The sequence below is a fragment of the Eptesicus fuscus genome, chromosome 10, assembly GCF_027574615.1.
Source record: "Eptesicus fuscus isolate TK198812 chromosome 10, DD_ASM_mEF_20220401, whole genome shotgun sequence".
Classification (NCBI taxonomy): domain Eukaryota; kingdom Metazoa; phylum Chordata; class Mammalia; order Chiroptera; family Vespertilionidae; genus Eptesicus; species Eptesicus fuscus.
This window is the reverse complement of record NC_072482.1, coordinates 6,909,546-6,921,886: the sequence shown is the minus strand read 5'-3', so window position 1 is coordinate 6,921,886 and position 12,341 is coordinate 6,909,546. Positions and strand designations below refer to the sequence as shown.

At 59.2% G+C, this 12,341-nt stretch overlaps 1 protein-coding gene across 3 annotated transcripts in view; it reads left to right on the top strand.

The window, feature by feature from the left end:
- CPNE5 (copine 5) overlaps nt 1–12,341 on the top strand; it is an 82,558-nt gene that overhangs the window by 60,447 nt on the left and 9,770 nt on the right. The window contains exons 12-15 of one of the 3 annotated variants that reach the window (XM_054722408.1): nt 1,240–1,281; nt 3,040–3,115; nt 8,205–8,258; nt 11,737–11,798. In XM_054722408.1, coding sequence (XP_054578383.1) covers nt 1,240–1,281; nt 3,040–3,115; nt 8,205–8,258; nt 11,737–11,798 — 234 coding nt within the window. Of the gene's footprint in view, nt 1–1,239; nt 1,282–3,039; nt 3,116–7,190; nt 7,265–7,854; nt 7,947–8,204; nt 8,259–11,736; nt 11,799–12,341 lie in introns of those variants that run through there. The other 2 variants (XM_054722409.1, XM_054722410.1) reach the window with 2 other exon arrangements.

Below are 12,341 nucleotides of genomic sequence, written 5' to 3'. Positions count from 1 at the left end.
GTCCCCGCATCCTCCTGGCCCGGGTGTGAGGAGGTCCCCATCTCCTGGTGGATGTCCCCGCATCCTCTCTGGCCCAGGTGTGAGGAGGTCCCCGCCTTCTGGTGGATGTCCCCGCATCCTCTCTGGCCCGGGTGTGAGGAGGTCCCCGCCTTCTGGTGGATGTCCCGCATCCTCTCTGGCCCGGGTGTGAGGAGGTCCCCGCCTTCTGGTGGATGTCCCCGCATCCTCTCTGGCCCGGGGTGTGAGGAGGTCCCCGTCTCCTGGTGGATGTCCCCGCATCCTCTCTGGCCCGGGGTGTGAGGAGGTCCCCGCCTTCTGGTGGATGTCCCCGCATCCTCTCTGGCCCGGGTGTGAGGAGGTCCCCGTCTCCTGGTGGATGTCCCCACATCCTCTCTGGCCCGGGTGTGAGGAGGTCCCCGTCTCCTGGTGGATGTCCCCGCATCCTCTCTGGCCCGGGGGTGAGGAGGTCCCCGTCTCCTGGTGGATGTCCCCGCATCCTCTCTGGCCCGGGTGTGAGGAGGTCCCCGCCTTCTGGTGGATGTCCCCGCATCCTCTCTGGCCCGGGTGTGAGGAGGTCCCCGCCTTCTGGTGGATGTCCCGCATCCTCTCTGGCCCGGGTGTGAGGAGGTCCCCGTCTCCTGGTGGATGTCCCCGCATCCTCTCTGGCCCGGGGTGTGAGGAGGTCCCCGTCTCCTGGTGGATGTCCCCGCATCCTCTCTGGCCCGGGGTGTGAGGAGGTCCCCGCCTTCTGGTGGATGTCCCCGCATCCTCTCTGGCCCGGGTGTGAGGAGGTCCCCGACTCCTGGTGGATGTCCCCGCATCCTCTCTGGCCCGGGGTGTGAGGAGGTCCCCGCCTTCTGGTGGATGTCCCCACATCCTCTCTGGCCCGGGGTGTGAGGAGGGCCCCGTCTCCTGGTGGATGTCCCCGCATCCTCTCTGGCCCGGGTGTGAGGAGGTCCCCGTCTCCTGGTGGATGTCCCCGCATCCTCTCTGGCCCGGGTGTGAGGAGGGCCCTGCCTTCTGGTGGATGTCCCCACATCCTCTCTGGCCCGGGGTGTGAGGAGGTCCCCGTCTCCTGGTGGATGTCCCCGCATCCTCTCTGGCCCGGGGTGTGAGGAGGTCCCCGTCTCCTGGTGGATGTCCCCGCATCCTCTCTGGCCCGGGTGTGAGGAGGGCCCCATCCTCAGGTGACGTGGATGTTGGCTCACGCCTATCCCACACGGACCCTTTGTCCCACAGGACCATCAAGGTGGAGGTGTACGACTGGGACCGCGATGGCAGGTAAGCAGGCAGAAGGGCACGGGGGACAAGGATGGCAGCCCCGGGGGAGGGTGGCCCCGCCCTCACATGGGACTGAGGGGCCTGGGCTTTCCTGTGGGCCACCCACTGCCCCGTGACGGGCCCTGCCCGGCTCCCCCGGCCCCAGAGGACCTCGGGCCCGCGGGGCACGGCGCAAAGGCAACGAGAGGCCTCTTTTCCTCAGACAGCTGCCGAGCGGCCATGCCTAACCCCTCCCCACGGTGGGAGGACTTGGGTTTTTCTGAAACGTGCCCGTTGTGAGGTGAGGAGAGTGGTGATGCCCGAGCACTGGGGACTCATCCTCTGTGAGCTCAGCCTTGCGGGGGACCGAGGCGTGGAAGGGGAGCTCGGGCAACGGGAAGGGAAGTTGGCCGCACAGGGAGGGACTGGAGCACCGAGGCGGTGCCTGCATAGGGCCGAGCCTGGCCAGTGGGAGGGCGGTCCCCTCCCCTTCTAAATGTCCCCAAGGAGCAGCGTCGCTGGGAATTCGTAGACAGGACAAGAAGGCTTCCGTCCAGAACCTTCCCCGGCTCCTACTTTTCTGTTGAGCCAAATCCAGGCACCCCCTCCTGACCTTTGTGGCCCCTCCACTCTCGGACAGGAGCAGGGGGCAGAGAGGCTTTACACCCCGTATCTCCGCTGGTCCTCAAGTCTGTGGTGCGGACAGGGACGTGGCACAGGGCTGTGCAATCGCAGCTCTAAGTTAGGCCCAAGCCCCTTCCCAGGAGCTTAGCTTCCCCCGAGACCTTCCTGTAGAGCCGGCCAGTGAGCTCCCGTGGCCCCATGCCTGTCCTCTGACCACATCACAGGCCAGTCGGCTTCCTATTGGCACCCGTGATTTATCTCCTCTTACCCTGGAGTTCTCCCCACTTCTCTTTTACTGAGAAAGCGGGGGACAGCCACCAGATGCAACTGGTTCCCCCCACCAAGGAGCTCACAGTCTGCGTGGGGAGAGCTGTAATCTGTAGTAAAGACACGGTGTGGGCTCCGGGCGGGGCAGGCACCTGGCCGGCATCACGCTCCAGCAGGCACCCCGGGCCAGCACGTGAAGGTCAAAGGCAGCCAGCCACGGCGGAGGTGGCAGTTCTGCGTTGTACGAGGTTTTGCTTCATATAAACGCACACACAGGCCCCCGAAGTGCAGACGCTGCAGGAAACACCGCCAGGGCCTCCATGGACACGGGGCTAAATGTCTTTTCAGCAAGTGTTACTGGAGAGATGACAAACAGACAGAAAGCTAGAGAAGAGCTTAATGAACACCTTTAAGCCTATCGCCTGAATCTAACAAGTGTTATACGTTGCCATATTTGCTTTATTTGTGTTTTGTTGATGTAACTTAAATTATAGACATCATGGCATTGTTATCTCTAAATATCTCATTGGGAATGTCTAGAAAATGAGGGCATTTCCTACATAACTATGAATGCCATTATCACACCTGACACTTGGAACAATACCTTCTAATATTCACTTCGTATTTAAATTCCCCTACTTGTCACCCAAACACCTTTTGTTGCCGGTTCGTTCTAACAGGAATCCAAGCAGAAATGGGTCCCGTGCTCTGGGGCCCTGCCCTTTGCTCCTTGGCCATTGGGGGTTTGCTCCGTGGGTGACACAAGGCTCCCAGGGCCCCAGCCTCCCAGCCGGCGTGGGCCCGGAGAAGAGGCCTGGGCGGGATTGGGAGCCAGGGGCACGGGAGAGGTGGGGTGGGCACAGGCCTCAGCAGAGCCTTCCTTTGCAGCCATGACTTCATCGGGGAGTTCACCACCAGCTACCGGGAGCTGGCCCGCGGGCAGAGCCAATTCAACATCTACGAGGTGAGGCAGACACCCAAAGTCTGGGTGTGCTCCGTGCTGCATAGCTCCCAGCCATCGGGGCCACAGGGAGCGTGTGCAGGGCGGGGCTTTTGCGGGTTCTCCTGTGGGGTGGGGGTTATTGTCTCATCCCACAGTCAAGGAGACTGAGTCTCAGCGGAGTTAGGGGACTTGCCCCAAGACACATTCAGTCAATGGCGGGATCAAGGGGCAACAGCCTAGGCTGATCCGACTTCAGATCACTGAGCTACAGTGCCCCCCAAAACGAGTACTTCCATCAAGGTGGGGGGTAGAAGTGGGGGTGAGGCAGAAGGTGGGGGACAGTGTGAGAAGGTTCCAGGCCTGAGACCCAAGGTCCTCAGGTCAAGATGGCCCTCTGCCTTCGATGAGGACAGGTCCAGGCCTTTTCTGGAGGGAGAGGCTCGGAGGAGCAGCAGTCAGGAGGCCCTGTCAGGGCCGGGAGAGCCTTGGGCGAGGCACCCATCTCTCTGGAGAAAATCGCATTTGCCCTCAAAGGGCAGTATCTGCGGCTGAACCTTTGCCAGTGTGTGCTCTCCCTCTGGGGTGCCCTCCCACCTTCCAGTCTCGCTCAGCTCCTGCTCCAGTGCTGGCTTCCCATGGCGTTGCTGCTGGAGCTCATAGCCTGCCCCTGCCTCGTACTGGCCCTGTGAGCTTGGCCACGTTCCTGGAGCGCTCTGCAAGGCCACGGGGAATTAAATAAGCTGCCAGAACAAGGCCTGGCCGAGTGGGCATGACGTCAGCGCTGTCTCCCAGCATCCCGTGTGCCAGACAGCTCACAACCATCCCATGAGCGGGCTCTCGCCTCACGTTAGCAGCACTCGGCTGGTGAGGCTGAAGAGCTGGCTTTGACTCCCGTCACTGAATCTGAGCCCTCCATCCTCCCCTCTCACCCTGCATCTCTGTTCTGAGTGGGCAGGTCTTGCGTTCCAACTACACCGAAGCCCCCCAAGGGCAGGTGATAGCCCTCTTGGCTGCCTCTCTTCACGGTCCTCTGGCCACTGCTGGGCACACAGTAGGTGCTTCTTAGACATCCACACACTGACTTCAGTTGAACAAGGCCATTGTGAAGATGGAGTGGGGGGGCGGGGGATTTCTGTGAATTCTTCACAGTGAATGCTTTGTTTTCTGCATGGACAAAGGGAAGGGCTGTCTTTGTCCATCTCCCACCCAGGCAGAGAAGCAGGCTCCGTCTTTCTCTGGCCCCCTCTAGGGAGATTTTTAGGGAAGGAAAGGGAAGAGGACAGATAGATTGGAGTCTGGCTTCTAAGGGAGCTTGACAGAGCGGAAGAGGCACCGTCTCCCCGTTAGCAGGAAGGCTGGAGGCCTTGTTTCCTTGGTTGCGGACCCCTGCTCCCTTGGAATCGCCCAGAGGACCTGCGCTCTGGGAAGCAGGGCGCTGTCTTCACGTTGAAATGCCGCCAGGCAGAAAGGAATGCACTCTGGCGGCCGTGGAGGGTCCTCGCACCCCGGGGTCCCTGGGAGGCCTTGCTCACAGTCCTGAGACAGCACAGGCTTCTTCGGGAGGGACCGTCGTCTGGGCCCCAGCGTGACCCGGTCCGACCAGTACGTCCAGCTGTCTGCGGGCCACTCCACAGACTCGGCCTTCCCAAACTGAGCGCATCCGGCCACAGTCTCCCCGCAGCCCTCCCTCCCCTGGCCAGCCTGCGCCGCCCCACGGGGGCCACAGCCCCTGGGAGCCACCTTGACGACTGTGGCCCCTCGCCATCCACGGCTGCCCCCTACTTCTAACCAACGGGATATCCTGGCATTTGTTCCCGTCATTCCCGTCCACCCCGCTGTCATCTCCCCTGAGTAGGTTTTGCAACAGCCCCCTAACGGCCTTCCCGCCTCCTTCGTCCACTCAGTAACCTGAGTGCCCCTCCAGCACGGTCACCTGACCACACCGCTGCCCGCTTCAAACCTGGCTGAGTCCCACCCCCCACCTCAGCCTGGTTCACTGGCGCAGGGGACGGGGAGGAGGTTCGGAAAGACGCTCACCCCAGCCGAGATGCTACAGGGCCAGGCCTATGGGGCGAAGTCCGAGCTCCCCCACACAGTGCCCTGCCGCAGTGACTTGCAAACTGTGCACCTGGGGGCCGTGTCAGTGGGCGCACATGTCACCCCCCACGAAGCCCCTACGATCTGGCCCCCGCCCTTCCCTCTGCCCCCCCCCCCCCCCCCCCCCCCCCCCGCTGTGAGCCCAGTCGCTCTCTGACCCTGCTTGCTGGCTCAGCCTCGTGGCTTCATTCCCGCAGGTACTGCCTCTGGGTCCGGGCAGTGTCTCACTCACTGTCGTATCCCCAGAGCCAGAGCGGCTCCTGGCTCCTGGGAGCCACTCCCTGACCCCTCGTACAGGAGGGCAGACCCCAAATGGGCGCTGGAGGCCCTGTGAAGAGAGGGAGAGGAATAGGCAAGCTTAGAACTCCAGCCCAGGGGTTGGGAGGTTCCTGGCCTGACCCCTAGGGGGCGCTGGTCCCCCTCATGGAACCTCAGGGCGGGTGAGGCTGGTACATGGGTGGGGGTGTGCTGGGAAGTGAGTGCAAGAAACCTCAGGATAAACAGGGCGTCTAGTCAGTGCCATTTCGCATGAAGATCTGAGAACAAAACATTGCTTTAATATTAAAACAGCTATAATTAGAGAGTGGAAATGTGGAATAGTGGCTAATTTAAAGACAACACAGAAGACTTCAAAGAAATGTGCTTGTGGCCTGATCTTGGGGTGACGCCCAGATCCCCAGGAGTCCATGTCTGCTCTTCAGCTGGGGGAGGGGGGGTGGGCGGCTCTACTTTGGAGTAAAAGTTTGAGATACACTCAGTTCTAAAACTTCCACACCCTCCTGGGACAGATAGGGAAACTGAGGCACGTGCAGCATCGGAGCTGCGACTGTGCCCTCATCTCAACACCGAGGCTGCTTCCCAAGACTGAGCGCCTGCCCTCTACCTGGCTTTCCTGCCCGGGGAGGATTCGAGGTGGTTCTGGGCTTCTCTCCCTGACTCGCACTTGCCACCTGCACAGCCTGCGGGCCCTCCCACCTGGACGTCCCTCCTGCGCCCCAAATCCAGCTCCTCCTTCCTTCTGTGTCTTCCTGGGGGCCCTGACCCCTCCCTCTCTCCTTCCCCCACCGCCATGCCCGGGGCCCAAGATCTGTGGTCACTTCTTGATGGTGCTGTTTTGCCGTAGCTCATTACCTGTTCCAGTACCCACAAGCCCTCACTCCAGTCACCTGGCCTGGTGGTGGTGGTAGTAAGCCGAAGTAATAAAACATAATAGCAGCCTACACGTCCACAGTACTTCCTACATTCCAGACCCTGTCCTTGACTTGTATTGACCCATGTAACCCCTACATCTTTCCATGAGGTCGGTGCCTTTTATCCCCATTGTACGGATGAGGAAACATCTGCAGACATCCCCCTGGCTGTCCTTCCTCCTCCCCTCGCACTCACCTCCACCCGGTCCCGGCATCCCAGAGCCTGCTGTGACCTCGTCCCCCATCAGCTTAGAGGCCGTCAGAGTCCCTGCTCGCTGCTGGGTGGTGTCCCGCCATTTCAATCGGCATTGGAGGCTCGCTTCCATCCAGCCCACTGTACCCTCTTCCACCCTGTGGCTCTGCAGCTCGGCGGGACCCCAGTCCTGCGCTCCTTCCCCCCAATATCTCCTGACTGGGATGCCTCCCTCCACCTCTCCACGCTCAGATCCTTCCTGTCCCTCCGAGTCTGTGCCTCCAGTGCTTCCGCTGGAATGGTCCTTCCTTCGAGCAACGCCTTCACGTTTCTGACTCCCCTGTCGAGGTGGCCCTTGTCACTCTCCGAGGACATAGCGTCTTCCTCCCCTTGGAGTAAAGCTTCTAGAGGAGAGGAACTGGCACCCCCCCACCCCACCCACCTGGCAGACATTTGTGAAGGAATGTGTTGGCATTTCTTATCGAGGCGGCCTGAGGCAGGAACCTGGTTCCTAATTCTGTCACCAACCAGACCAGCTCCGTGCCCTTGGGCAAAGCACTTGATGTCTCTGGGCTTCGTGTCCTGTCTCCAAGCTCACAGGTGAAGGACAGTTAAGGAGGTTCTAAGTGGCAACCGGCATCCTCCAGGCAGAAGGACGGACAGGAGCTGGGGGAGAGGGAAGCACGGCAGGTGGGGAGATCGCCTTGCTTTGTTCAGTAGGAGGTTAGGGGAGGGCTGGGCCTAGACTTCCACAGAAAAAAACAAAAGGGCCGGCGAGGCTCAGATTAGGTCCCAGGTGTGCATGTGATGGCCCGGAGGGCTCCCAGGCAAGGCGCCCAGCGCCAGGGTCTCCGCCTCGCACTGCTGGCATCTCCCTCGGGGACTTTGCTGTGGGAGCCGTCCCGCGGGGTGTAGGGTGCTTGGCAGCACCCTTTGTCTCTGCCTACTCCCCTAGTTGTGACAAACACAAACATTTCCAGACGCTGCCAGATCTCTCCAGGGGTGGGCTGGGCCCCCAGTGAAGACCTTCGAGTTAACCCACCAGGGAGTGTTTGTTTAGCACCTACTATACGCCTAACTAGGGCTGAGCTATCTTCCCTGATGACAGGTTGGGTTTGGAATGAAAGCTCACACGTGAAGAACGGTGAAGGAGGCTCTAAGTGCAGTGTGAGGGCGGGGGTGGCTCACAGGCCCCAGGGAGCCCTAAGGCTGGATCTCCAAGGAGGAGCGGGGAGGGCTGTGGGGGGCGGGTTCCGCCGAGACAACAGCCTGCCCCGGCTCAGGGCAGGCATGGACAGGGCCCCTTTGCAACATCGAGCCTCCTCTGGCTGCGCAGGGAGGAGGGTGTGTTTGGGAAACAGTGGGAAAGGAGGTTAAGTAAATATTATTCTTGGTGTGTTTGCTTATGGGACACTGTGTCCAATGGGGGAGCCCAGTTGCGTAAGTCTAGATGCCAGGCTCTCTAAATCGGAATGCCTGAGGCCTCCTCCCGCGATGGCTGATTTTCTCAGCCTACTCTGCTTCTGGGGTCTGGGCCACATCCGGGGGGCCCCCCCTGTGGAAGCCCCGGGGGGCCCAGCCTGCTAGTTTGGAAGCCTCTTTCTTACCTGGTAACTGTTTTTTCCTGCAGGTGGTAAACCCAAAAAAGAAAATGAAGAAAAAGAAATACGTGAATTCTGGCACCGTGAGTAGCCAGCCCTCCCTCGTGCAGCTGCGTAGACACTCAGCCTGGAGCGGGGTCTGGTGCCGGCAGTCCTGGGTGTTGGTGTGCTCCTGCGGTGTGGGAACTAGACCCGGAGAGTTGGGGGTGGAGAGGGGTGGGGCCCCTGGAGCCACCGCCCAGCGGGAAGGCGCGTTTAAGGTTGTAGCACAGCGGGCTCTGTGATTCAGACTGAGAAATCCCAGAGAGAAACGCCCATGGGACTGGACTTCCTGCGGGCAGGAAGAGGAAAGGAGCAGCAGTGGTTGGGCCCTCACTCCGGGAAATTCCCAATTTAGGTGCTTTTCGCAGGTTGTTTCCTTGGGAGGCCGTTGTTATCATCCCCTGGTCATGACAGAGGAAACCAAGGCTGCAGGCAGGGAAGTGACTCAACTAAGGTCACAGGGCTGGAACGTGGTAGGGGTGGCAGTCAGCACCACAGTTAAACCCAGAGCCTGCAGCTGCTACGGGCTGGGCCACTGCTTGCCGGCGACCATCCTGGGCTCACGCTGGCCCAGGGACTTCTGGGGGCTGATCTTCATGCGTTTATCAACAAATGGAAGTCCTTGCCCTAGTGGTATTTACGTTCCAGTGGGAGGAAACAGAAAACAAGTAACTATACATACGTGCATATGCCTGTGTGTGTCAGGTGGTATGAGTGCTGTGGACAAAAGCAAAGTAAAGGGGTCGGGAATGCCAGAGACCAGACTACTATTTAATATAAAGTAGTCAAGGAAAGCTTCTCTCAGCTGACATTTGAGCCGAGATTCGAAGAAGGTGAGGAAGCAAGTATTGAGGATTTTGGGGAAAGAGAATTCTAGTAGGAATCAGCATGTGCAAAGGCCCTGGGGTAGAGCCCACAATACATTTACAGAATAAACCAATATCTTTGCAGGGCAAACATACCCAAGTTCTACCCTTCATGTCCCTCCCCACCCCAGAGGTCCATACATCAGCGAATGCAGCGAAACTTAGTCATTTGAGTCAGGCAGACTGCAACTTTAAACCCAGAAGAGGCCCTAGTCAGGGGTTCTGGGAGTCCTCTGAGGACGCTCATTTTCTCCATCTGTAAATGGGGCTGATACATCATTCCTACTCTGCTTATTGCACAGCGTGGCAATGACAGACACATGGGAGGTGCAGGCCTATAAACGTCACAGCAGTTTACTTATCCACGGGGAACGACCCCCCCACTTCTCTGATTGTAACCTTCACAGACAGGCGTGGAGTAATACAGGGTGGGGCAAAAGTAGGTTTACAGCTGTTCGTATGGAAAACAATGCAATAAGTCATAAATAACAGTACAAGAATAAACCGTTTCACATGCTCTCCACTGTAAACCTGCTTCTGCCCCACCCTGAATTTCCTTTGTCCAAAGCCGCAGGGTTTCTCAGTGGGCTGCTGTTGGTGATTTAGGCGGGACCATTCTTCGTCTCACAGGACTTCCCCTGCATTGTGGGGTGCACCCCAGGCCTCAGCCCCTAGCTACTAATGGAGCCCCAGTCATTGTGAGACCCCCCAGAATTCTCCCACACCTTCCCAGGTGCCTCTATGGGAGGCCGCGGAGAAGTATTGGATGTACAGTTTTAAAAAGGCTTGAAAACCACTGGCCTCGTCCAGCTTTCTTACTTTAGAGATAAAGAAGCTGAGGCCCAGAGAGGGCACGTGCTTTGTCTTAGGTCACACAGTGAGTTGGGGGCAGCGCAGGGCTGGGCCCCGATCTCCTGACTTTCCTTTGCTGCAGCATTTCCCAATCTGCATCTTAAAAGGAATCACCCCGTGCGCTTACTAAAATGCAGAGGTCCCGGCAAGTTCCCCGGATTCCAGGCTGGGGCCCAGCCACCTGTGCTTAGTGCTTCTCGGACCTTACTTACCATGAGCAGAATCTCCTGGGGGCTTGTTAAAATGCCAAGAAGCTGCATTTCTGATTTCAGAGCCGAAGGGAGAGGGAGAGAGAGAGAGAAACATCAATGGTGAGAGAGAATCATTGATCAGCTGCCTCCTGCATGCCCCCTACTGGGGGTCAAGCCTGTAACCCAGGCATGTGTGCCCTTGACCGGAACCGAACCTGGGACCCTTCAGTCCACAGGCCGACACTCTGTCCACTGAGCCAAACCGGCTGGGGCCATTTCTGCATTTCTTACTAGCAACTCGGTAATTCTGAGCATGCTGGTCCAGGGACCGCACTTGGAGTAGCAAGTCTCTGGGTGAATCCATGGGCAAGCAAGTTAGGGAATTACTTCATCCCTGGGCCCGGATGTTCAACTCTGGCTGCAGGTTAGACCTTTGAGGAGCTAAATAAAGAGCCTGCCCCCAGAAACCCTGATGCCATTGGTGTGAGGGCCTCCCGCGGGCTACACTATGTTTTAAAAGCTCCCCAAGGGGTCTACTAACTGTCAGCGAAAAGGCCACTGCCATAGTCCATTCTTAGTGAAAGGAGGCTTTGTACAGGTGCCTACGGCCGTAATCACAGTGGGTGGGGGTCTCTGAGGCCCAGCTCACACTCACAGGCCCTCCCATTTTGGGGGCTAATGGCTCATCAGCTTTGTCAGGCAGCGGCCCTACGGGCCCACCTGGTGAGTGGATGAAGATGGCTGAATCTGCACGAACAGGGAGCTCCCAGATCCGAGAGCGGAGGTCTGTGATGCCGGGAAATGGCCCCAGCATGGTCAGAATTCCCGAGCTGCTAGTAAGAAATGCAGAAACGGCCCCAGCCGGTTTGGCTCAGTGGATAGAGTGTCGGTCTGTGGACTGAAGGGTCCCAGGTTCGATTCCTGTCAAGGGCACACATGCCTGGGTTACAGGCTTGACCCCCAGCAGGGGGCATGCAGGAGGCAGCTGATCAATGATTCTCTCTCACCAGTGATGTTTCTATCCCCCTCCTGCCTCATTTAACCGGGTTCAGCTGCCGGGCTTTCACTGGTCCCCCAGGTCCCCAGTCAGCATCATAACCAGCGGCCAGTGGCTGCCTGTCTTGGCGAAGCTGATGCCAAAGCCACCAGCGGGCGTCGATCAAGAGGCCTCTGCTTGGGAGAGAGGTCTCAGGTCTGAGGGTAGAGATTGAGAGACGCCAGCGGGAGGGGACAGTAAGGTTGAAGATAAGCGTGGACCAGAGAGGCACGTTTGCGGAGGACTAGTCCTGAGCGTGGAGCTGGCCAGCGTGGCGGGCGTTAGGCCTGTGTCAGGAAGACCCTTGCCCTCCACGCTCCGCTCCACACGGTGTCTGCAGTTTGGCACTGAGGTCAAGAGGGCAAGCTCAGACAGACCTGGTTCCCATCTCACCTGGCCACGTGGACAGCGTCCTTGGGCACATTGCATCACCTTGTTGAGCCTCAGTTTCCTTGGGGATAAAGTGGGGATAATAACAGTCCTTCCTGGGGCTGCTGTGAGCCCCACATGCAGCCATGTGTGCGGATGGCACATGCTGAGGCTCCCGCTGACTGAGCTCCCTTTCGTTTTCAAGGTCACGCTGCTGTCCTTTGCTGTGGAGTCAGAGTGCACATTTCTCGACTACATCAAAGGAGGGTGAGAAGACACGCAGCCCCGTTTCCGTGGCCTCAGGGAGAGGGAAGGGGCCTCAAACAAGGGCACGAGCAGCTCTGGCCCTACCCTGGCCTCTGCGAGGCCCTGGCTCAAGTCTGTGATCCTGGGCTCCGAGCAGCCTTCCAGAGCTCTGCCTGCCCTGGAGGCGGCCCGGCTGCAGAGGGCGTTCCTGGGCCATGGAGCCAGCGGGCACGCCAGGTCCCTGTGCCTGATGAGCCCGGAGGTGGTGGGGACTCCATGCCGAAGAGTCCCAGGGGCTTGGGGAGGTGGAAAGAGCCCTGGACTGGGAGTCATGAGGCCCAGGCTGCAGACCCCTCTCTGCCCTGAATTTGCGGGGTTCCTCTGGCAGGTCACTGTCCCTCCCAGGGCATCGGTTTCCTCCTGCGAACACAAGAGGTTGGAGTTTGGTGAATTCTAAGAGTCCTTCCTGCTCTGAGCTTCTGATACCTCTGGTCTGTCTGCGCGGCAGCGATTAACCTGCCTGGTGTCTTGGGGGACATATAAGGGGCAGGAGAGAGTGGGGGG